General features: G+C 55.9%; 1 protein-coding gene across 1 annotated transcript in view; it reads left to right on the top strand.

Moving 5' to 3' along the window:
* adora2aa (adenosine A2a receptor a) overlaps positions 1–15,957 on the top strand; it is a 95,178-nt gene extending 79,221 nt beyond the window's left edge. Inside the window, exon 3 of the mRNA XM_072499653.1 lies at positions 14,078–15,957. Within this exon, the coding sequence (XP_072355754.1) occupies positions 14,078–14,981 (904 nt within the window). The 3' untranslated portion in view covers positions 14,982–15,957. The remainder of the gene's footprint in view (positions 1–14,077) is intronic.
* Positions 15,958–24,764: the final 8,807 nt, after the last annotated feature.

The following is a 24,764-nucleotide window of genomic DNA, read 5'->3' as shown; positions in this document are numbered from 1 at the left end:
TCAGAGAGCTCCTGGGCGAGGGGCTGTGCTCAGAGAGCTCCTGGGCGAGGGGCTGTGCTCAGAGAGCTCCTGGGCGAGGGGCTGTGCTCAGAGAGCTCCTGGGCGAGGGGCTGTGTCCATTGAACACCTGGGCGAGGGGCTGTGTCCATTGAACTCCTGGGCGAGGGGCTGAGTTCAGGGAGCTCCTGGGCGAGGGGCTGTGTCCATTGAACACCTGGGTGAGGCCCTGTGTTCAGAGAGCTCCTGGGCGAGGGGCTGTGTTGAGGGAGCTCCTGGGCGAGGGGCTGAGTTCAGGGAGCCCCTGGGCGAGGGGCTGTGTCCATTGAACACCTGGGCGAGGGGCTGTGTCCATTGAACACCTGGGCGAGGGGCTGAGTCCATTGAACACCTGGGCGAGGGGCTGTGTCCATTGAACACCTGGGCGAGGGGCTGAGTCCATTGAACACCTGGGCGAGGGGCTGTGTCCATTGAACACCTGGGCGAGGGCCTGTGTCCATTGAACACCTGGGCGAGGGGCTGTGTCCATTGAACACCTGGGCGAGGGGCTGTGTCCATTGAACACCTGGGCGAGGGGCTCTGTCCATTGAACACCTGGGCGAGGGGCTGTGTCCATTGAACACCTGGGCGAGGGGCTGAGTCCATTGAACTCCTGGGCGAGGGGCTGTGTTCAGGGAGCCCCTGGGCGAGGGGCTGTGTCCATTGAACACCTGGGCGAGGGGCTGTGTCCATTGAACTCCTGGGCGAGGGGCTGTGTTCAGGGAGCCCCTGGGCGAGGGGCTGTGTCCATTGAACACCTGGGCGAGGGGCTGTGTTCAGGGAGCCCCTGGGCGAGGGGCTGTGTTCAGAGAGCTCCTGGGCGAGGGGCTGTGTTGAGGGAGCTCCTGGGCGAGGGGCTGTGTTCAGGGAGCCCCTGGGTGAGGCCCTGTGTTGAGGGAGCTCCTGGGCGAGGGGCTGTGTTGAGGGAGCTCCTGGGCGAGGGACTGTGCTCAGAGAGCCCCTGGGCGAGGGGCTGTGTTCAGGGAGCCCCTGGGCGAGGGGCTGTGTTCAGGGAGCCCCTGGGCGAGGGGCTCTGTTCATTGAACACCTGGGTGAGGCCCTGTGTTGAGGGAGCTCCTGGGCGAGGGGCTGTGTTCAGAGAGCTCCTGGGCGAGGGGCTGTGTTGAGGGAGCTCCTGGGCGAGGGGCTGTGTTCATAGAGCCCCTGGGCGAGGGGCTGTGTTCAGAGAGCTCCTGGGCGAGGGGCTGTGTTGAGGGAGCTCCTGGGCGAGGGGCTGTGTTAAGGGAGCTCCTGGGCGAGGGGCTGTGTTCAGAGAGCTCCTGGGCGAGGGGCTGTGTTGAGGGAGCTCCTGGGCGAGGGGCTGTGTTGAGAGAGCTCCTGGGCGAGGGGCTGTGTTGAGGGAGCTCCTGGGCGAGGGGCTGTGTTCATAGAGCCCCTGGGCGAGGGGCTGTGTTCAGAGAGCTCCTGGGCGAGGGGCTGTGTTCAGAGAGCCCCTGGGCGAGGGGCTGTGTTCAGAGAGCCCCTGGGCGAGGGGCTGTGTTCAGAGAGCCCCTGGGCGAGGGGCTGTGTTCAGAGAGCTCCTGGGTGAGGCCCTGTGTTGAGGGAGCTCCTGGGCGAGGGGCTGTGTTCAGAGAGCCCCTGGGCGAGGGGCTGTGTTCAGAGAGCCCCTGGGCGAGGGGCTGTGTTCAGAGAGCTCCTTGGTGAGGCCCTGTGTTGAGGGAGCTCCTGGGCGAGGGGCTGAGTTCAGGGAGCTCCTGGGCGAGGGGCTGTGCTCAGAGAGCTCCTGGGCGAGGGGCTGTGTCCATTGAACTCCTGGGCGAGCGGCTGTGTCCATTGAACACCTGGGCGAGGGGCTGTGTCCATTGAACACCTGGGCGAGGGGCTGTGTCCATTGAACTCCTGGGCGAGGGGCTGTGTCCATTGAACACCTGGGTGAGGCCCTGTGTTCAGAGAGCTCCTGGGCGAGGGGCTGTGCTCAGAGAGCTCCTGGGCGAGGGGCTGTGCTCAGAGAGCTCCTGGGCGAGGGGCTGTGCTCAGAGAGCTCCTGGGCGAGGGGCTGTGTCCATTGAACACCTGGGCGAGGGGCTGTGTCCATTGAACTCCTGGGCGAGGGGCTGAGTTCAGGGAGCTCCTGGGCGAGGGGCTGTGTCCATTGAACACCTGGGTGAGGCCCTGTGTTCAGAGAGCTCCTGGGCGAGGGGCTGTGTTGAGGGAGCTCCTGGGCGAGGGGCTGAGTTCAGGGAGCCCCTGGGCGAGGGGCTGTGTCCATTGAACACCTGGGCGAGGGGCTGTGTCCATTGAACACCTGGGCGAGGGGCTGAGTCCATTGAACACCTGGGCGAGGGGCTGTGTCCATTGAACACCTGGGCGAGGGGCTGAGTCCATTGAACACCTGGGCGAGGGGCTGTGTCCATTGAACACCTGGGCGAGGGCCTGTGTCCATTGAACACCTGGGCGAGGGGCTGTGTCCATTGAACACCTGGGCGAGGGGCTGAGTCCATTGAACACCTGGGCGAGGGGCTCTGTCCATTGAACACCTGGGCGAGGGGCTGAGTCCATTGAACACCTGGGCGAGGGGCTGAGTCCATTGAACACCTGGGCGAGGGGCTGTGTTCAGAGAGCTCCTGGGTGAGGCCCTGTGTTGAGGGAGCTCCTGGGCGAGGGGCTGTGTTGAGGGAGCTCCTGGGCGAGGGACTGTGTTCAGAGAGCTCCTGGGCGAGGGGCTGTGTTCAGAGAGCTCCTGGGCGAGGGGCTGTGTTCAGAGAGCTCCTGGGCGAGGGGCTGAGTTCAGGGAGCTCCTGGGCGAGGGGCTGTGTCCATTGAACACCTGGGCGAGGGGCTGTGTCCATTGAACACCTGGGCGAGGGGCTGTGTCCATTGAACACCTGGGCGAGGGGCTGTGTCCATTGAACTCCTGGGCGAGGGGCTGTGTCCATTGAACACCTGGGCGAGGGGCTGTGTCCATTGAACACCTGGGCGAGGGCCTGTGTCCATTGAACACCTGGGCGAGGGGCTGTGTCCATTGAACACCTGGGCGAGGGGCTGAGTCCATTGAACACCTGGGCGAGGGGCTGTGTCCATTGAACACCTGGGCGAGGGGCTGAGTCCATTGAACACCTGGGCGAGGGGCTGAGTCCATTGAACACCTGGGCGAGGGGCTGAGTCCATTGAACACCTGGGCGAGGGGCTGTGTTCAGAGAGCTGCTGGGCGAGTGGCTGTGTCCATTGAACACCTGGGCGAGGGGCTGTGTTCAGAGAGCTCCTGGGTGAGGCCCTGTGTTGAGGGAGCTCCTGGGCGAGGGGCTGTGTTGAGGGAGCTCCTGGGCGAGGGACTGTGTTCAGAGAGCTCCTGGGTGAGGGGCTGTGTTCAGAGAGCTCCTGGGCGAGGGGCTGTGTTGAGGGAGCTCCTGGGCGAGGGGCTGTGTTCAGGGAGCCCCTGGGCGAGGGGCTGTGTTCAGGGAGCCCCTGGGCGAGGGGCTGTGTTCAGAGAGCTCCTGGGCGAGGGGCTGTGTTCAGAGAGCTCCTGGGCGAGGGGCTGAGTTCAGGGAGCTCCTGGGCGAGGGGCTGTGTCCATTGAACACCTGGGCGAGGGGCTGTGTCCATTGAACACCTGGGCGAGGGGCTGTGTCCATTGAACACCTGGGCGAGGGGCTGTGTTCATTGAACACCTGTGCGAGGGGCTGTGTCCATTGAACACCTGGGCGAGGGGCTGAGTCCATTGAACACCTGGGCGAGGGGCTGTGTCCATTGAACACCTGGGCGAGGGGCTGTGTTCATTGAACACCTGGGCGAGGGGCTGTGTCCATTGAACACCTGGGCGAGGGGCTGAGTCCATTGAACTCCTGGGCGAGGGGCTGTGTTCAGGGAGCCCCTGGGCGAGGGGCTGTGTCCATTGAACACCTGGGCGAGGGGCTGTGTCCATTGAACTCCTGGGCGAGGGGCTGTGTTCAGGGAGCCCCTGGGCGAGGGGCTGTGTCCATTGAACACCTGGGCGAGGGGCTGTGTTCAGGGAGCCCCTGGGCGAGGGGCTGTGTTCAGAGAGCTCCTGGGCGAGGGGCTGTGTTGAGGGAGCTCCTGGGCGAGGGGCTGTGTTCAGGGAGCCCCTGGGTGAGGCCCTGTGTTGAGGGAGCTCCTGGGCGAGGGGCTGTGTTGAGGGAGCTCCTGGGCGAGGGACTGTGCTCAGAGAGCCCCTGGGCGAGGGGCTGTGTTCAGGGAGCCCCTGGGCGAGGGGCTGTGTTCAGGGAGCCCCTGGGCGAGGGGCTCTGTTCATTGAACACCTGGGTGAGGCCCTGTGTTGAGGGAGCTCCTGGGCGAGGGGCTGTGTTCAGAGAGCTCCTGGGCGAGGGGCTGTGTTGAGGGAGCTCCTGGGCGAGGGGCTGTGTTCATAGAGCCCCTGGGCGAGGGGCTGTGTTCAGAGAGCTCCTGGGCGAGGGGCTGTGTTGAGGGAGCTCCTGGGCGAGGGGCTGTGTTGAGGGAGCTCCTGGGCGAGGGGCTGTGTTCAGAGAGCTCCTGGGCGAGGGGCTGTGTTGAGGGAGCTCCTGGGCGAGGGGCTGTGTTGAGAGAGCTCCTGGGCGAGGGGCTGTGTTGAGGGAGCTCCTGGGCGAGGGGCTGTGTTCATAGAGCCCCTGGGCGAGGGGCTGTGTTCAGAGAGCTCCTGGGCGAGGGGCTGTGTTCAGAGAGCCCCTGGGCGAGGGGCTGTGTTCAGAGAGCCCCTGGGCGAGGGGCTGTGTTCAGAGAGCCCCTGGGCGAGGGGCTGTGTTCAGAGAGCTCCTGGGTGAGGCCCTGTGTTGAGGGAGCTCCTGGGCGAGGGGCTGTGTTCAGAGAGCCCCTGGGCGAGGGGCTGTGTTCAGAGAGCCCCTGGGCGAGGGGCTGTGTTCAGAGAGCTCCTTGGTGAGGCCCTGTGTTGAGGGAGCTCCTGGGCGAGGGGCTGAGTTCAGGGAGCTCCTGGGCGAGGGGCTGTGCTCAGAGAGCTCCTGGGCGAGGGGCTGTGTTCAGGGAGCCCCTGGGCGAGGGGCTGTGTTCAGGGAGCCCCTGGGCGAGGGGCTGTGTTCAGGGAGCCCCTGGGCGAGGGGCTGTGTTCAGTCCAAAGACGTGCAGGTTAGGTGGATTGGCTATGCTAAATTGCCCTTAGTGACCAAAAAGGTAATGGGGATAGGGTGGAAGTGAGGGTTTAAGTGGGTCGGTGCTGACTCGATGGGCCGAATGGCCTCCTTCTGCACTATGTTCTATCTATCTATCTATTTTCAGGGAGCTCCTGGGCGAGGGGCTGAGCTCCCGGGTCTGGGACCCCGGGTCTGGGACCCCGGGTCTGGGACCGAGCTCCCGGGTCTGGGACCGAGCTCCCGGGTCTGGGACCCCGGGTCTGGGACCGAGCTCCCGGGTCTGGGACGTAGCTCCCGGGTCTGGGACCCCGGGTCTGGGACCGAGCTCCCGGGTCTGGGACCGAGCTCCCGGGTCTGGGACCCCGGGTCTGGGACCGAGATCCCTGGTCTGGGACGTAGCTCCCGGGTCTGGGACCCCGGGTCTGGGACCGAGCTCCCGGGTCTGGGACCGAGCTCTCGGGTCTGGGACCGAGCTCCCGGGTCTGGGACCGAGCTCCCGGGTCTGGGACCGAGCTCCCGGGTCTGGGACCCCGGGTCTGGGACCGAGCTCCCGGGTCTGGGACCCCGGGTCTGGGACCGAGCTCTCGGGTCTGGGACTGAGCTCCCGGGTCTGAGACCCCGGGTCTGGGACCGAGCTCCCGGGTGAAGGACTGTCTTCAGGGAGTTCTTGTAAATAGAAAGTAACCCAGTTGTTATCTCTTTCTGAAATGGTGGTTCTTATTTTCCAATATTTACACTATGACCGTCACTGAGTTTGAGCAATAACATTCTTAACATAAAGCAGTTGAAGATATTGTTATTGTGGTCAGGTTGGTGTGCCCAGTGTTATATGAATCGATTTTATCTGTGAGGAAAACTGAAACTTTCAGTCATATTTCCACCAAGAATTAATTCTTGACCTTGAGAATTAATAGCAGCTTTAACTGTCCAATGACGGTTACAGGAAGTATTTTGCTCTATTGACCTGATTTAAATGTAGGTTGTTTTAAACAATGGTGACCGTTTGGTGCTGTGAGGAGGGTTTATGTAGAAGCCTGAGTCAGTAGGCCTTGGAGGCATTCCTCAGTATTCTCTCTAATCTGTGCTTCTTCTGATGTGAGAAAATTAGCAATCGGTGCCTGTGTGCTGGACAAGTGAAGCCCCAGGGGTCAAACCCATCAATCTTAACAACTGATAGGACAAGATAATATTGACAGTGAACAAGAGCCTGTCTCTGCTGATGAAACAGCATCTCTGAGGCAGCACAGGAAGAACTAACATTGGATCCTGTATCTCCCCTCCCCCTCCCCTCAACCCCCACTCTGTCCCAGAGAGGGGAGGAGAAATCAGCCACGAAGCTCCCACACCCACAGGACAATGTGTGTGAGAAACTGAGAGGGGGGGGGGGGGGTTAGTGGATCAGGGTGAGTGGGAGGATTGTGGAGGGGGCTGAGGGTCAGGGACCCGGTCGTTATATGGAGGGGATGGGTGATCCTGGTGGATCCATGGGTGTTGGGGGATCCTGTTAGATCGGGCAGAAACGCCCACAGCACCTTTCAGGACTTCCTGATGTTCCAAATTCTTATTTCTGAGTGACTGGGCAGCAGTTTCAGGCCTCAATCTAGATGTCATGATTTACTGATGCTGCTAACATCAGGGTTAACAGTCCTCCCTCAACTCATTCCGCTGAAACAACGGGATAGTGTGCCTCATTGTTGCTCATGTTACCTTGCTGGACACAAAATGGCCCTTGGAAATTCAGTAACTTTATATTCATGCACTACCTGAATACTGATTTTGTTACATCTCATCATGGTCATCTTACAGACTCAGTCAGAGAGTCTTTACAACACAAAGAGGCCATTCAGCCTATTGAGCCCATGCCAGTTATCTGCACAGCAATGCGAGTCCCATTGGCCCCATCAATCTCCAACGGCGTGAGTTTATTTCCCTCAAATGTGCATCCAATTTCCTTTTGAAATCATTTATTGTTTCCCCTTCCACCCCCCTCATGGGCAACGAGTTCCAAGTCATTACCATTCGCTGTTCTCCCCTTAAACCAGCCCCCCGCCCCACACCACAGTATCACTTAACCACAACCTTAAATCTGTGCCCTCTATCTTGTATCAGCAGCCAATGGGAATATATTACTGTGGTAGTACAGGTATTATGGTATCTGATAGGCTGGAGCACCATTGGTAGAAACTGTATGCTTTCTATTGGTTAAGATGTATGGTAGCTCCGCCCTGCTAGGTGGGGTATAAGAGCCAGTGCCATCCCAGCAGCCTTCATCTGTACCTGCTGGGGGAAACATCTAGCTTATTAAAGTCTTCAGTTGGACTACAACCTCGCTTTAGTGGTCATTGATCGTGCATCAATTTAATAAGCTAGTTTTTTTAAGAAGAAAGGATGGAGCTCCGAATCAAGCCGGAGTGCCTGCAACTTAGCCCCCCACGCGGCGAACTCAGCGGCGATCTTTAAGCAATGGCTGGCGTGCGTTAAAGGGTATCTTGGGACGGTCGAAAACACACCCACGGGAAAGCAGAAACTGCAAGTCCTGCACTCAAGGGTGAGCCCGGAGATTTACACCCTCATCGAGGAAGTGGAAGACTTCGATGCAGCAATAGATCTGCTAAAAGGACATTATATTCGCCCGGTAAACCAGGTCTACGCCCGGCACCTGCTAGCAACGAGGCGACAAACCCCTGGGGAATCGCTGGAAGAATTCTACCGTGATCCTGGTGTTGGGGAGAAACTGTTTCGGCGAGCGAACACACTGAACTCTTGGTCCGGGACGCTTTCGTGGCAGGTATGCTAACCTCACAAATCCGCCAACGGCTGCTAGAAAAAGACACTCTGGGTCTCAAGGAGGCACGGGTCCTTGCAGGCTCCCTGGACGTGGCCTCCAGAAACGCCCGCGCTTATGTTCCTGACCGCGCGGCAGCCCCCTGGGCAGCGTGGAACCCCTCCGCAGCTGACCCCGAGACATCCCCATCCCCCCCACAAGCCTGCGCTGCAAGGCGGCCTGGCAATCCCGGGGGGCCCCGCTGCTACTTTTGCGGGCAGGCCAAGCACCCCCGCCAGCGCTGCCCGACCCGCGCATCCACCTGCAAGGGATGCGGCAAAAAGGGCCATTTTGTGGAGGTATGTCAGGCCTGTGCGGTTGCCGCGGTCTCCGGCGGCCAATGCGGACCTCCACTACAAACCTCTCCACGGTCCCCGTGCGGCCAGTGGTCGCCGCATCTTCCTACTCCAGGGCCACGTGTGGACCCCGGGCGCCGCCATCTTGTCCCGCGGATGCCACGTTAGAGGGATGGGTGCCGCCATCTTGGATGAACCCCCAGGACCCCAGCTTGGCCGAACACACACTGCCCAAAGAGAACACTCAACTGCTGTGATTAGCCTCGGTGACTCTGGATCAGTCCCGGCCTCGAACACTCTTAACTGCTATAACGACTCTATTCATCAACAGGCACGAGACGTCCTGCCTAATTGACTCTGGGAGCACGGAGAGTTTCATACACCCCGACACGGTAAGGCGCTGTTCTCTCCTCATCCACCCATTAATCAAAAAATCTCCCTGGCCTCCGGTTCACACTCCGTGTAGATAAAGGGGTTTTGTGTCGCAAACCTCACAGTCCAGGGAAGGGAGTTCAAAAATTTCCGTCTCTACGTCCTTCCCCACTTCTGCGTGGCCACACTCCTAGGTTTAGACTTCCAGTGTAACCTCCAAAGTCTAACCTTCAAATTTGGCAGCCCTATACCCCCCTCACTGTCTGTGGCCTCACGACCCTTAAGGTCGACCCGCCTTCCCTGTTTGCGAACCTCACCCCGGATTGCAAACCCGTCGCCACCAGGAGCAGACAGTACAGTGCCAAGGACCGGATCTTTATTAGGTCAGAGGTCCAAAGGCTACTGAGGGAAGGAGTCATTGAAGCCAGTAACAGCCTCTGGAGAGCTCAAGTAGTGATGGTAAAGACCGGGGAGAAGCATAGGATGGTCATTGACTACAGTCAGACCATCAACAGGTTTACGCAGCTGGACGCGTACCCTCTCCCCCGCATATCCGACCTGGTAAACAGGATCACGCATTACAAGATCTTCTCCACGGTGGACCTTAAGTCCGCCTACCACCAGCTCCCCATCTGCACTAGTGACCGCAAATACACTGCCTTCGAGGCAGATGGGCGGCTCTACCACTTCTTAAAGGTTCCCTTTGGTGTCACCAACGGGGTCTCGGTCTTCCAGCACGAGATGGACCGAATGGTTGACCGGTACGGTTTACGGGCAACATTCCCGTATCTCAATAATGTCACCATCTGCGGCCACGACCAGCAGAACCACGACACCAACCTCCGAAAATTTCTCCAGACCGCAAAAATCCTTAACCTTACATACAACAAGGATAAATGCGTGTTTAGCACCGACCGCCTAGCCATCCTCGGCTACGCAGTGCGAAATGGAGTTATATGCCCCGACCCTGAACGCATGCACCCCCTTATGGAGTTCCCCCTCCCTCACTGCTCCAAGGCCCTGAAGCGTTGCCTAGGGTTTTTTAGCTACTACGCCCAGTGGGTCCCCAACTATGCGGACAAGGCCCGTCCACTGATCCAATCCACAGCTTTTCCCCTGTCGATAGAGGCCTGCCAGGCCTTCAGCCGCATCAAAGCAGACATTGCAAAGGCCACGATGCACGCCATCGACAAGTCCCTCCCCTTCCAGGTCGAGAGTGACGCGTCTGATGTAGCTCTGGCGGCCACCCTCAACCAAGTGGGCAGGCCCGTGGCCTTCTTCTCACGTACCCTCCATGCTTCCGAAATCCGCCACTCCTCAGTCGAAAAGGAGGCCCAGGCCACAGTGGAAGCTGTGCGACATTGGAGGAATTACCTGGCCGGCAGGAGATTCACTCTCCTCACGGATCAACGGTCGGTTGCCTTCATGTTTGATAATGCACAGCGGGACAAGATAAAAAACGACAGGATCTTGCGGTGGAGGATCGAACTCTCCACCTACAACTACGAGATCTTGTATCGTCCCGGGAAGCTAAATGAGCCTCCTGACGCCCGGTGGACGCCTCCGAGCCCTCCACGAGGACCTATGCCACCCGCTTTTTCCATTTTGTCAAAACCCACATCCTGCCCATCTCCATCGAGGAGGTCAGGACAGCCACCAGGGACTGCCAAATCTGCGCGGAGTGCAAACTGCACTTCTACCGGCGAGAGAAAGCGCACCTGATAAAGGCTTCCCGTCCCTTTGAACGCCTCAGCATGGACTTCAAAGGCCCCCTCCCCTCCACCGACCACAACACGTACTACCTGAACGTGATTGACGAGTACTACCGGTTCCCATTCGCCATACTCTGCCCCGACATGACCGCAACCACCGTCATCAGGGCCCTCCATAGCATCTTCGCACTGTTCGGGTTCCCTGCTTACATACACAGTGATAGGGGGTCCTCCTTTATGAGCGACGAACTGCGTCAATTCCTGCTCAGCAAAGGCACCGCCTCGAGCAGGACGACCAGTTACAACCCCCGGGGTAACGGACAGGTAGAGAGGTAGAACAGAACGGTCTGGAAGACCGTACTACTGGCCCTACGGTCCAGGAATCTCCCAGTCTCCCACTGGCAGGAAGTCTTCCCGGATGCCCTCCACTCCATCCGGTCACTGCTTTGTACCACCACCAACCAGACACCTCACGAACGTCTCCTTGTCTTCCCCAGGAAGTCCTCCTCTGGGACCTCGCTCCCAACCTGGCTGGCAGCACCCGGACCCCTCCTGCTCCGAAAACACGTGCGGGCGCACAAGTCGGACCTGTTGGTCGAGAGGCTCCATCTTCTCCACGCTAACCCCCAGTACGCCTGGCGTACCCCGACGGCCGACAAGATACGGTCTCCCTACGAGACTTGTCGCCCGCCGGATCCTCACGCACACCCCAGCCACCAGTCCCACCCTCCATCCCACCAGTGCACCTTACAGGAGGATCTGTCCTTCCGCCGGCCCCGTCTAGGCACCCCCACCCACCGATGCACCCCGCAGGCGCTCCCTTCCCAGGTCAACCGTTTTCCCCACCAGCGCCGTCTAGGGGTGCCGAAGCTGCCATGGAGATCAAAGCCACGCCCCCGGAGTCACAGACTCCACCGGAGTCACCACCGAAGCTCCGACGATCACAGAGGACGACCAGGGCCCCCGATCGACTGATTGCTTCATTTTAAATTGTAAACTGTAAATTTAAATCATCAATTGTAAATAGCTATCAGAATTGTAAATAGTTACAAAGCACTGTGCGGAGGTATTACGGTACCTCCATAACTAATTCTACCATGTTGCCATGTTTGTAGTATCAGGCCACCACCCCCGCCGGACTCTTTTTTTTAACAGGGGCTGAATGTGGTAGTAGAGGTATTACGGTATCTGATAGGCTGGAGCACCATTGGTGGAAACTGTATGCTTTCTGTTGGTAAAGATGTATGGTAGCCCCGCCCTGCTAGGCGGGGTATAAGAGCCCGTGCCACCCCAGCAGCCTTCATTCTGTACCTGTGCTGCTGGGGGAAACATCTAGCTTATTAAAGCCTTCAGTTGGACTACAACCTCGCTTTAGTGGTCATTGATCGTGCATCAATTACCTTGTATAAACTTGTCATATTCTTGTCTACCTCTATCAAATCCACCACCGATCTCCTTTGCTGCAAGAACAACCCCAGCTTCACCAACCCAACCTTGGAACTAAAATCCCCCAATCCCCTGGAACCATTCTGGTCAATATACTCCGCACCCTCTCAAAGACTCTCACATTCTTCCTAAACAATATTAATCTTTATTAGTGTCACTAGGAGGCTTACATTAACACTGCAAAGAAGTTACTGTGAAAAGCCCCTAGTCACTCCGGCGCCTGTTCGGGTACACTGAGCGAGAATTCAGAATGTCCAATACACCTAACAAGCATGTCTTTCAGGACCTGTGAGAGGAAACCAGAGCACCCGGAGAAAATCCACGCAGACACTGGGAGAACGTGCAGACTACCCACAGACAGTGACCCAAGTGGGAATCGACCCCGGGACCCTGACGCTGTGACACAACAGTGCTATCATGCCGCCCATAAAGTGTGGTGACCAGAACAGGCACAATATTCTAGTTGTGGCCTAAGCAACGTGCCACCGTACCTGGGTTTCCTGGCAGCATGGGATGGCGACAGTGGGAAATCTCATTGGCTGCCAGGGAACAGAGAATCCTGCTGCCAGTGAATGGCCCGCCACTGAGAAACACTCGGCGGGCGGACCAGAGAATCCTGCCCAGTATCTCGGACTATGGAGCCCACGATGTTTTGCTAACCATTCTCTCAGTATGTCCTGCCATGTACTTTCTAAAATACACATCAACCCCCAGGTTCTTCTTTCCCTGCTCACTCTTCAGGTCTCTGCTATTAAGTCTTATTTTCCCCATCACTTCTGCCAAAATGTCTTGCTTCATTGAGAAATTTTCATTTCGGGCAGGTAACCAATCGCGCAATTCTCTCACACGTAAGTCATTTTTTGGGAGCCGGGGTGATACGTGCTGACAAAGTGGGGTGTGGGGCCCGAAGACGCAGGCAAACCTGGCCTCGCAGGGACCGTTTTTCAAAGGCACCGTGAACTCAAAGTGTGAGTGCCCACCTTGCCCCCCCCCCCCATCCTCGCCGGCATCAACCCCATATCCCCCTTACCTCTAAGGATCGCTGGCATTGGGCTCCTCACAAACGGTCTCACTTCAGGCCACGCCCCCTTCTTTTTGGCAAAGACCCCCTCTTCTAGCCAGCATTAGGCACCCCCCAATTGGCCTCAGCCTGGGTGTGAACCAGCAGTGGGCGGGGAGAATCATGCTCTGCTTGGTGCTCGGTGTGAACCCTGTTTAGGGTCTCTCCCATTATTCTCCGGGCGAAGCAGCATGTCTGCTGGATTAAACGTGAGAGGCTCTCGCCTCATCCTGCTCCACTGGTATTATTCTGACTTCAAGTTTGGTGTCATGACCCTGAAGTTTCCAGAAGGGTGTTTTCATGCTTCTGTCACCAGGGTTAACTGCACCATGTGCCCCCGTGGAAACATGACTAATTAGTTGCCGTTGGGTCTCCCATCCCACGACCCACTGCCGAGAGTTGTCGACCAATCAGAGATTAGGTAACCCAGTGGTCTCTGCAGTGCCACCGGGTGTGGTGGCCAGTGCTGGGACTGCATTTGGCATAGAGGACGCCTGCACGATCTCTCGACCAGGTAAGTGAAGTCTGGGGCCATTGAGGATAGTCAGGCAGGCCCTGTCGAGATTGGGTATTGGTGAAGGCTGTGTGAAGGCTGCAAGGCATTGGCCACTGGGGCGGAAGGGTGGGGCTCTTTGTGGGTCACAGAACGCTTGATTAGGAAGGTTTCATCTTCCCTGCCGAAACTCCAGGGAGGCCAGCCGGGGGTCACCTGGTGGTTTCCTCACATGGCGGAGGGCCCACCTGCTGCCTACATGTGCCTCCAGATCCACAGCAACACGGTTGACTCTGAACTACTCTCTGAAATTGTCCAGCAAGCCCCTCACTATGAAACCCCTCCTCCACACACACACACACACACACACACACACACACAGACTACATATAGCACCACCTCCTGAAGGGTGATTAGGAATGGGCAATAAATGCTGGTCTTGTGAAGGGTCCACGCCATTCTCTGATGACCCTGCCTCCCAGGCTGCCCCGAGAGGGCAGGAACAATACAGCCCGAGGAATGGTGAGTTGGGCAGGTCTTGCTGGGGTCCTGTGTAACTCCACCAAACGTAACTCCACCAAACAAGGGGGGGGGGTGGGGGGGCAGCACCTTTCTGAGAGGAAGTGAACGATTGTGAAAAGGCGTTTTTGATTAACAGCAATTAAGAAATGCCATCAAAAACTTTGATGGATGTTCCTGTTCAAATGTACAGTTTAAATGTTTGCTGTGATATGAGTGCTTAATGAATTGACAGAAAACCTTCCTGTTGTTCCAGGTACAACAGTTTAGTTACTGGTCAACGTGCAAGAGGAATCATCTGTATCTGCTGGATCCTGTCCTTTATGATTGGCTTGACCCCAATGCTTGGCTGGAATAAATCCAACTGTGACCTCAAGATGAAGCTGAACAAGACTGATGAGTGCCGGGAGGGTATGGTAGCCTGTCTGTTTGAAGAGGTGGTTACCATGGACTACATGGTGTATTATAACTTCTTTGCCTGTGTCTTGATGCCCTTGCTTATAATGTTTGGGATTTACTTGAGAATTTTCATGGCTGCTCGCCACCAGCTCAAACAAATGGAGTTTAAAGTCACTCACACGGAGAAGAGCAGGTCCACCCTCCAGAAGGAAGTCCATGCAGCCAAGTCACTGGCCATCATAGTGGGTCTCTTTGCTATTTGCTGGCTGCCTCTCCACATTATAAACTGTGTCAATCTTTTCTGTGAGAATTGTCGGCCGCCAGCCTGGATCATGTACTTTGCCATCATCCTGTCACACGCCAACTCTGTTGTTAACCCTTTAATTTATGCGTATAGGATCCGAGAATTCCGCCAAACATTCCGTAAAATCCTTAAACGGCACATCCTGAGGAAAACAGACCAGGCGTTCAAAACCCAGAACACAAGGAGCTCCATTCATGGAGGGAGTATGAAAGGGTATGTCTTAGATCTTGTTAATACTTGTCCTAATGTGACAACAGATGTGGCAGACAAAGAGATTCAGCAGAATGGACAGGTTCTGGCTCTTCAGTCGAATGGGAGTGTCTCAGGAGACCACCAGCTCCTTGATGAAAGCAGAGAGGTCCAGCAGGAACAGAACATCAGCTGCTGCTGTGACAAGCACCTCAACACCAACCTAAGCCAACACACTTCCTGCATGACTCTCGCCAAAGTCTCCTGACCTATGACCCAGTGAGGCTCTAACTTGTTGACATAATGACAAGGTGAAGGGTTGTATAGTGCAACTGCAGCAAGAAAGAGACAGAGAGGGCTGGCACGCCCGTGGATCAAAAGGAACAAGAGTTTGGAGGTCAGATTGACTCCAAGTGGCTGAGAGGTTTATTGGCAGCTCCATGCACAGCCTGCATTGTGTGAATTGCTATGTCTGGAGTTCACCTTCCTGTGCAATGCTGCCTCCCACCTGCCCACATTGGTTGGAGAACTGGAGTTAGTCTACCCTGACCCTAGAGGTTGCTGTGTATTCTTGTTGTGCTGTATATTCCTGTCTGTGAGCTGTTATATGTAGAGTTGTGTATGGTGTTTACACAAGTCCAGTGTATGTGGACGATCCATTGTCCAGGTTGAGACACAGACCGTACACCGAGATGTGCCTGGCCCCTCTGTTCGTGTTAGCTTCTTTAAAGCCCAAAGGTTTCATTTGAGAGTCACCTCTCCACATGGTCAATAATACTTTCATTGTGAAGAAGTCAACTATTTTGGATGGAAATTGGAAGTTTGCCATTATCTTTGTGGTGCCGTGTGAAAGTCCTGAGCACAGTTCTTGGTACGAAAGGCAGAAGCAAGTCCTCAATGTGAATTTTGTAATTTCTCACCATGACTCCAATTTAAAATTCATTAATCATCCCCTTTTGGAATGAATTTGTTCTAAGAGACCCCCTTCCTGCTCTACTCCAGGGAAGGATCTCTGCAAGAACCCCCTTTTTATTTCTAAATCTACTGGAGCCCTGTTCAGAAGTGTGAGCTCTCGGATCCTGGTTGTTTGGCTCTAATGATGGCTCGTAAAGAGGAGCTACACATCAGCCATTCAGACTGAAAATCCCAGGCCGGACATTGCTGACCTGGGTGAGAGCAGCACAAGCTGAGAGCCAAAAGAGATAGTTCCTCTTCTATATGGTCAGGCCTGGCCTGGGAGTGGAGGGTGGGTGGTGGCGGGCAGAGGGGAAGGTTCTGCTGCTAGGCTGGAGAGTTGGGGAGGAATGGGGGGTATTGTAGTCCTGGGATAGTTGTGGGGGGGGGGGCTCTGTTGTCAAACTGGAGTGGAATTGAGTAGGGGTGCAGGGTCACTCTGTAAGCAGGCATGGGAGTCTTTGGCAGGATGGGGGGGCGTGAAGGGGGGGGGGGGGGAGGGTTGGGTTCCATCACCAGGCTTAACGGCTGCTTGAGGAGAGTCGTGATATAGAAATATTATGGATTGGCTCCCAAAAAGATGAAGAATTCCTGATTCTCATGAGAACAGCATGGAACCATTCCCAGGAACATTCCGGAAATCTCCCAGGCAACCAGCCCCAACGTCATTTTCTCTATATTCTGAGGGTTTGATCTGATCTGTTTGAACCATATTCTTCCCCATGTTTGATTTCCTCCAGCCCTATCCTTTCCTTCTTTCACTTAGCATCACTTTAGCATCAGCCAGGATAGAATCTCCAAGTCGCCCTTAAACCGCCACTCACTCTCCAACCAGCAGTTGTTCTGCTTCAGGTGGTTGGTGTAGAAATGTGACTGAAAGTTACTGCTAATTATAGAGGATCCAGTCCAGCGATGGGGCAGGAGTATGAAAGACAATGGGAGTTAGAGGGTTACCTGTGGACAGTCCTGTTGGACAATGTTTTGGAGTATTGCTCCATTATTATTAAAAATCTGACCGTGAAGGAGCAGTGATGTCACTGGGTGGGGCAGTGATGTCACTGGATGGGGCAGTGATGTCACTGGGTGGGATGGGATGCATCTAAGGAATGAAGTGAGAATGGAATTTGCAGGGGCACTAGTCATTATCTTCCAGTCTTCTCTAGACTCAGGAGGTGCCAGAGGACTGGAGAATTGCAAACATTACACCCTGGTTCAAAAAAGATTGTAAGGGTAGTCCCAGCAACTAAAGGCCAGTCAGTTTAACATCAATGGTGGGAGATCTTCTCGAAATAATCATTCAGGATAGAATTAGTAGTCACATGGGAAAATGCAGTTTGATTAGAAAGAGCCATCATGGATTTCTAAAGCAGAAATTGTGTTTAACTAACTTGCTGGTGTTTTTTGAGGAGGTTAACAGTAAGAGTTTATAATAAACTCTCACAAGCTAAAGTTTTTTTCTTCACATGAATCACACCCCGCTCTTGGCGACCACCAGCTGACCTTAGCACGCGATTCAGTGACCCCGTTGCGCCGGCATGGATCCGGCGATGTTTACTACTGACCCAGAAAACGTGGATCGGTCATGACGGTGCCTTGGGGGTCATTGGCCATTGGAGTCCCTCTGATTTTCAGGGACAGGGATGTGTGCCACCCTGGCTTACATTTACACTGCAAAGCCCATAGGCTTACATTTACACTGCAAAGAAGTTACTGTGAAAATCCCCTAGTCACCACACTCCGATGTCTGTTTGGGTCCACTTCAGAATGTCCAATTCACCTAATAAGTACGTCTTTCGGGACTTGTGGGAGGAAATCGGAGCACCTGGAGGAAACCCACAGACACTGGGAGAACGTGCAGACTCCGCACAGACAGTGACCCAGCGAGGAATCGAACCTGGGTCCCTGCCGCTGTGAAGCAACAGTGCTAACCACTGTACTACCGTGCTGCTCACAGTTGATAAGGGTAATGAGGTTGATGTGGTGTTCATGGACTTTCAGAAGGCATTCTATACAGTGTCACACAACAGACTTGTGAGAAAAGTTATAGTTCATGGAATAAAGGGGACAGTAGTAACTTGGATACAAAACTGGCTGAATAACAGGAAACAGAGACCCCAGATGTTGATATTGAACCCTTGCTTTTCCTGGGATATACTAATGATCTAGATCTTGGTGTGCAATGCACAATTTCAAAGTTTGTGGATGACACAAAACTTGGAAGTATTGTAAACTGTAAAGAGGACAGTGTAGAACTTCAAAGACTTAGACACGTTGGGGCAGTGGGCAGATAGATGGCTGATAAAGCATATAGTATTCTGGGCTTTATTAATAGGGGCAGAGAGTACAAGAGAAAGGAGGTTATGCTGAACTTATATAAGACACTAGTTAGACATCAGCTGGAATAGCGTGTACACTTCTGGATGCCTAACTACAGGAAGGATATGAATGTATTGGAGAGTACAGAAGAGGTTTACAAGAATGGTTCCAGAAGTGAGGAACTTCAGTTATGAGGATAGATTGGAAAGGTTGGGACCGTTCTCCTTGGAGCGAATGGGACTAAGAGGAGATTTGATAGAATTATTCAAAATCATGAGGCAGGACAGGTTAAATAGGGAGAAACTGTTCCCATTCATAAAAGGATCAAGAATAAGAGGACACAAATTTAAATATGATGTGAGAAAAATCTTTTTCACACAGCGAATGGTTGGGGTTTGTAATGCATGGCCTGGAAATGTGGAGGAGGCAGGTTCAATCGATGCATTAAAGAGGGAATTGGATGATTATTTGAATAGAAACATGTGCAGGGGTACAGGAAAAAGGCAGGGGAATGGCACTAAGTTATAATGCTCATTTTGAGAGTTGATGCAGACATAATAGGCCAAATGGCCTCCTTCTGTGCTGTAACAATTCTGTGCTTCTGAGAAGCAGTGATGTCACAGGGTGAGGTTGTGATGTCACAGGGTAAGGTAGTGATGTCACAGGGTGATGCAGTGATGTCACAGGGTAAGGTAATGATGTCACGGTGAACAGGGTGATGAAGTGATGACACCGGGTGAGGCAGTTTACGTCACAGGGTGAGGTAGTTTACGTCACAGGGTGAGGCAGTAATGTCACTGGGTGTGGCAGTGATGTCACTGGGTGTCGCAGTGATGTCACTGGTTGTGGTAGTGATGTCACAATGATGTCATTGGGTGAGGTAGTGATATCATAGGTGAGGCAGTGATGTCACAGCATGTGGTAGTGATGTCACGGTATGTGGTAATAATGTCACAGCATGTGGTAACAATGTTACTGGGTGAGGCAGTGATGTCACTGGGTGAGGCTATGATGTCACAGTCTGATGCAATGATGCCACAGGGGTGATGTCACAGGTTCAACAGGGCGAGGCAATAATGGCATAGGTGAGGCAGTGCTGTCACAGGGTGATGTATTGATGTCATGGTGATATGGTGATGTCACGGTGATGTAGTGATGTCACAGACTGATGTAGTGATGTCACGGTGATGTAGTGATGTCACGGTGATGTAGTGATGTCACTGGGTGATGTAGTGGTGTCAGGGTGACACAGCGATGTCACTGGGTGACGCAGTGATGTCACTGGGTGAGGTAGTGATGTCATTGAGTGAGGTGGTGATATCAAAGGGTGAGGTACTGAAGTCATGGGTAAGGCAGTGATGCCACAGCATGTGGTGATGTCACGGTGTGCGGTAGTAATGTTACTGGCTGAGGCAGTGATATAACTGGGTAAAGCAATGGTGTCACAGTCTGATGCGGTGATGTCACTGGATGATGTATTGCTGTCATGGTGCTTAGTGATGTCACAGGGTGATGTAGTGCTGTCAATGGGTGACACTGCGATGTCACTGGGTGACGTAGTGACGTCACGTGAGGATAATGGCACAGGATGTGGCAGTGATGTCATGGTGATGTAATGATGTCACTGGGTGATGTAATGGTATCACGGGGTGAGGCAGTGATGTTATTGGTGAGATGGTGATATCTCAGGATCATATAATGATGTCACTGTAAGGAAATGATGTCACACAGTGGAAAAAGTGATAGAGTCATAGAATTGTTGAGCACAAAAAAGGCCCTACTGCCCATCGCGTCTACACCGACATTAACTGTGCCCCAAATCTCGTGCTGATCCCACTTACCAGCACTTGTCCCATATCCTTGTATGTGGTGGTGTTTCAAGTGCTCATCTAAGTACTTATTAAAGGTTGTGAGGTTTCCAGCCTCTGCTATCTTCCCAGGCAGTGCAATCCAGATTCCCACCATCCTCTGTGAAAATTCCCCTCAGAATCCCTTGCCCTTCACCCTAAAACTATGCCCCCTTGTGATTCATCCCTCAGCTTGAGACAGTGATATCACAGGGTGAGGTAGTGATGTCACCATAGCAGCTTGAGAGTTTAAATGTAGTTAATTAAATATATCAGGAATAAAATGTGAGATTCAGTTGTGGTGACAGTGAAAGCTATCATGTGTGATAAAAATGCCTTTTTAATCTTTGATGTCCTTGAGGGAAGGAACTCTGCCATTCTTACTTGGGTTGGCCTACATGTGACTCCATTTTCACAGCAACATGTTTGACTCTGGACTGGCCTCTGAAATGGTCTAGAAAACCCCTCACTATGAAACCTCCCCCATACAGATTACAGTTCAGCGCCACCTGCTGAAGGGTGTTTAGGGATGGGCAATGAATGCTGGACTTGTACTGGGTGTCCAGCTCCTGTGAGTGAATTAATGAACATCAACCGGCGGACTGTTTAAAAGGTGACACTGTATATTTCAGAAAATAAAAACCTCATGGCAAAAAACAATCTTGTATCTGTGTGTGTTATTTGATTGTACTGAGCAGGGTCACTGAGAGCGGGGCCGGGAGAATAAAAGAACGCGAGAAAGAGCGAGACTGAGAGCAGAGCCAAGTGATGAAAGAACGAGACTGAGAACTTAGCCGGGGGGGCGAAAGAGCGAAACTGAGAGCTCAGCTGGTAGATAGAAGAACGAGAGAAGGAACAAAACTGAGAGCTTAGCTGGTAGATAGAAGAACGAGAGAAGGAGCGAAACTGAGAGCTTAGCTGGTAGATAGAAGAACGAGAGAAGGAACAAAACTGAGAGCTTAGCCGAGAGATAGAGCACGAGAAGCAGTGAGACTGAGAGCAGAGCCAGGAGGATAAAAGAGAGCAATAAAGAGCGAGTCTGAGAATAATTGATATTTTATTTTAAGTACCTTCTGAAAGTTTTAATGTAAAGAGGTAGGCCATGGCAGGAGAACTGACATTTGCCATGTGCCCGTCCTGCTCTTGGTGGGAAGCTGGGAACATTTCCAGTGCCCGGAAGCTGCATGTGTGCCTAAAATGTCTCCAGCTACAGTTCCTGGAAGCTTGGGTTTTGGATCTGGAGCGGTGGCTGGGATTCTGTGGAGCATCCGCAGAGGGTATCATGGCTAACACATGTAGAGAGGCAGTCACACCACAGGCTAAGAGTCTGCAGACAGCAAAGGAATGGGTGATAAGCAGACAGAGCTAGAGGACTAGGCAGGCAGTGCAGGAATCTCTTGTGACTGTTCCACTGCAAAACAGACATACGCCTTGGATACAGGGAAAGCAACAACAGCTAAATTTGTTGCACCATGGTTGGCTCTGCTGCAGAAGGGAGGAGTAAACAATGTGAGAATGCAATAGTTACAGAGGATTCAATTTTTAGGAGAATAGATAGATGTTTCTGTAGCCGCAAACAAGACTCCTGGATGCTACGTTGCCTCCCTGGTGCTAGGGTCAAGGATATCTCAGAGCAGTGTTTTTCAAACTTTTTTGCCTGGCTCTCTTTTACCTACCGGCCATACTTCAGGATCCACCCCGGCCGGCCTTCAGGATCCACCCTGGCAGGCCTTCGCGACCCTCACCAATCGGCCTTCGCGACCCTCACCGGCCGGCCTTCGCGACCCTCACCGGCCGGCCTTCGCGACCCTCACCGGCCGGCCTTCGTGATCCTCACCGGCCGGCCTTCGCGATCCTCACCGGTCGACCTTCGCGATCCTCACCGGCCGGCCTTCGCGATCCTCACCGGCCGGCCTTCGCGATCCTCACCGGTCGACCTTCGCGATCCTCACCAATCGGCCTTCGCGACCCTCACCGGCCGACCTTCGCGGCCCTCACCGGCCGGCCTTCGCGGCCCTCACCGGCCGGCCTTCGCGATCCTCACCGGCCGGCCTTCGCGACCCTCACCAATCGGCCTTCGCGACCCTCACCGGCCGGCCTTCGCGATCCTCACCAATCGGCCTTCGCGACCCTCACCGGCCGGCCTTTGCGGCCCTCACCAATCGGCCTTCGCGATCCTCACCGGTCGACCTTCGCGATCCTCACCGGCCGGCCTTCGTGACCCTCACCGGCCGGCCTTCGCGACCCTCACCGGCCGACCTTCGCGACCCTCACCGGCCGGCCTTCGCGACCCTCACCGGCCGGCCTTCGCGATCCTCACCGGTCGACCTTCGCGATCCTCACCGGCCGGCCTTCGCGATCCTCACCGGCCGGCCTTCGCGATCCTCACCGGTCGACCTTCGCGATCCTCACCAATCGGCCTTCGCGACCCTCACCGGCCGACCTTCGCGGCCCTCACCGGCCGGCCTTCGCGGCCCTCACCGGCCGGCCTTCGCGATCCTCACCGGCCGGCCTTCGCGACCCTCACCGGCCGGCCTTCGTGACCCTCACCAATCGGCCTTCGCGACCCTCACCGGCCGGCCTTCGTGACCCTCACCAATCGGCCTTCGCGACCCTCACCGGCCGGCCGTCGCGACCCTCACCGGCCGGCCTTCGCGACCCTCACCGGCCGGCCTTCGCGACCCTCACCGGCCGGCCTTCGCGACCCTCACCGGCCGGCCTTTGCGGCCCTCACCAATCGGCCTTCGCGATCCTCACCGGTCGACCTTCGCGATCCTCACCGGCCGGCCTTCGTGACCCTCACCGGCCGGCCTTCGCGACCCTCACCGGCCGGCCTTCGCGACCCTCACCGGCCGACCTTCGCGACCCTCACCGGCCGGCCTTCGCGACCCTCACCGGCCGGCCTTCGCGATCCTCACCGGTCGACCTTCGCGATCCTCACCGGCCGGCCTTCGCGATCCTCACCGGCCGGCCTTCGCGATCCTCACCGGTCGACCTTCGCGATCCTCACCAATCGGCCTTCGCGACCCTCACCGGCCGACCTTCGCGGCCCTCACCAATCGGCCTTCGCGACCCTCACCGGCCGGACTTCGCGATCTTCACCAATCGGCCTTCGCGACCCTCACCGGCCGGCCTTCGCGATCCTCACCAATCGGCCTTCGCGACCCTCACCGGCCGGCCTTCGCGATCCTCACCAATCGGCCTTCGCGATCCTCACCGGCCGGCCTTCGCGACCCTCACCGGCCGGCCTTCGCGACCCTCACTGGCCGGCCTTCGCGACCCTCACCAATCGGCCTTCGCGACCCTCACCGGCCGGCCTTCGCGATCCTCACCAATCGGCCTTCGCGATCCTCACCGGTCGACCTTCGCGATCCTCACCGGCCGGCCTTCGTGACCCTCACCAATCGGCCTTCGCGACCCTCACCGGCCGGCCGTCGCGACCCTCACCGGCCGGCCTTCGCGACCCTCACCGGCCGGCCTTCGCGACCCTCACCGGCTGGCCTTCGCGACCCTCACCGGCCGGCCTTCGCGACCCTCACCGGCCGGCCTTCGCGACCCTCACCGGCCGGCCTTCGCGACCCTTACCGGCCGGCCTTCGCGACCCTCACCGGCCGGCCTTCGCGACCCTCACCGGCCGGCCTTCGCGACCCTCACCGGCCGGCCTTCGCGACCCTCACCGGCCGGCCTTCGCGATCCTCACCGGTCGACCTTCGCGATCCTCACCGGCCGGCCTTCGCGATCCTCACCAATCGGCCTTCGCGACCCTCACCGGCCGACCTTCGCGACCCTCACCGGCCGGCCTTCGCGACCCTCACCGGCCGGCCTTCGCGACCCTCACCGGCCGGCCTTCGCGACCCCTCACCGGCCGGCCTTCGCGACCCTCACCGGCCGGCCTTCGCGACCCTCACCGGCCGGCCTTCGCGACCCTCACCGGCCGGCCTTCGCGACCCTCACCGGCCGGCCTTCGCGACCCTCACCGGCCGGCCTTCGCGACCCTCACCGGCCGGCCTTCGCGATCCTCACCGGCCGGCCTTCGCGATCCTCACCGGTCGACCTTCGCGATCCTCACCGGCCGGCCTTCGCGATCCTCACCAATCGGCCTTCGCGACCCTCACCGGCCGACCTTCGCGACCCTCACCGGCCGGCCTTCGCGGCCCTCACCGGCCGGCCTTCGCGACCCTCACCGATCGGCCTTCGCGACCCTCACCGGTCGGCCTTCGCGACCCTCACCGGCCGGCCTTCGTGACCCTCGCCGGCCGGCCTTCGCGACCCTCGCTGGCCGGCCTTCGCGACCCTCGCTGGCCGGCCTTCGCGACCCTCACCGGCTGGCCTTCGCGGCCCTCACCGACCGGCCTTTGCGGCCCTCACCGGTCGGCCTTCGCGACCCTCACCTGTCGGCCTTGGCGACCCACGTCAGCCAACCTTCATAACCCACCATTTTCACTTGTTGTGTCATTCAGTGTTACATTTCTGATCAGGACTTCAGCTGATGATTCAGGTTCTCACTGCCTCCATTGAAAAAAAATCATGAAGTTTGTCCTCAAACTCACCATGCTTCGTCTTCAAATGTCTTTGAAGTTTTGAGGGTTTTAATCATTCCCGAGCCAGTACTTACCTGCATGTAACACACGAGCTTTGCATCCTGATTTGCATTGACACAATTAATAAACCCATACCTCAAGAAATCATATTTCTCCTGCTTTGTTCCTGATTTCAGCTTTTTAATAAATATTTTTATTCTCCATTTTCACATTTTCTTCAGAATTTACACCCCACCAACAAACAATAAACGGTAACAAATACAATGTCAATCCCCTTATTAACAACAACGATTCCATCCTCCCACCATCCCAAACAATGGCCCACCTGACAATATAAGCATCAAATAAAACAAACCCTCCCAAGGTGGAAAAAAAAAGGAAACCAGAAAAGGG

This window comes from Scyliorhinus torazame, chromosome 1 (assembly GCF_047496885.1).
Source record: "Scyliorhinus torazame isolate Kashiwa2021f chromosome 1, sScyTor2.1, whole genome shotgun sequence".
Lineage (NCBI taxonomy): Eukaryota > Metazoa > Chordata > Chondrichthyes > Carcharhiniformes > Scyliorhinidae > Scyliorhinus > Scyliorhinus torazame.
This window is presented reverse-complemented; position numbering and strand designations above follow the sequence as displayed.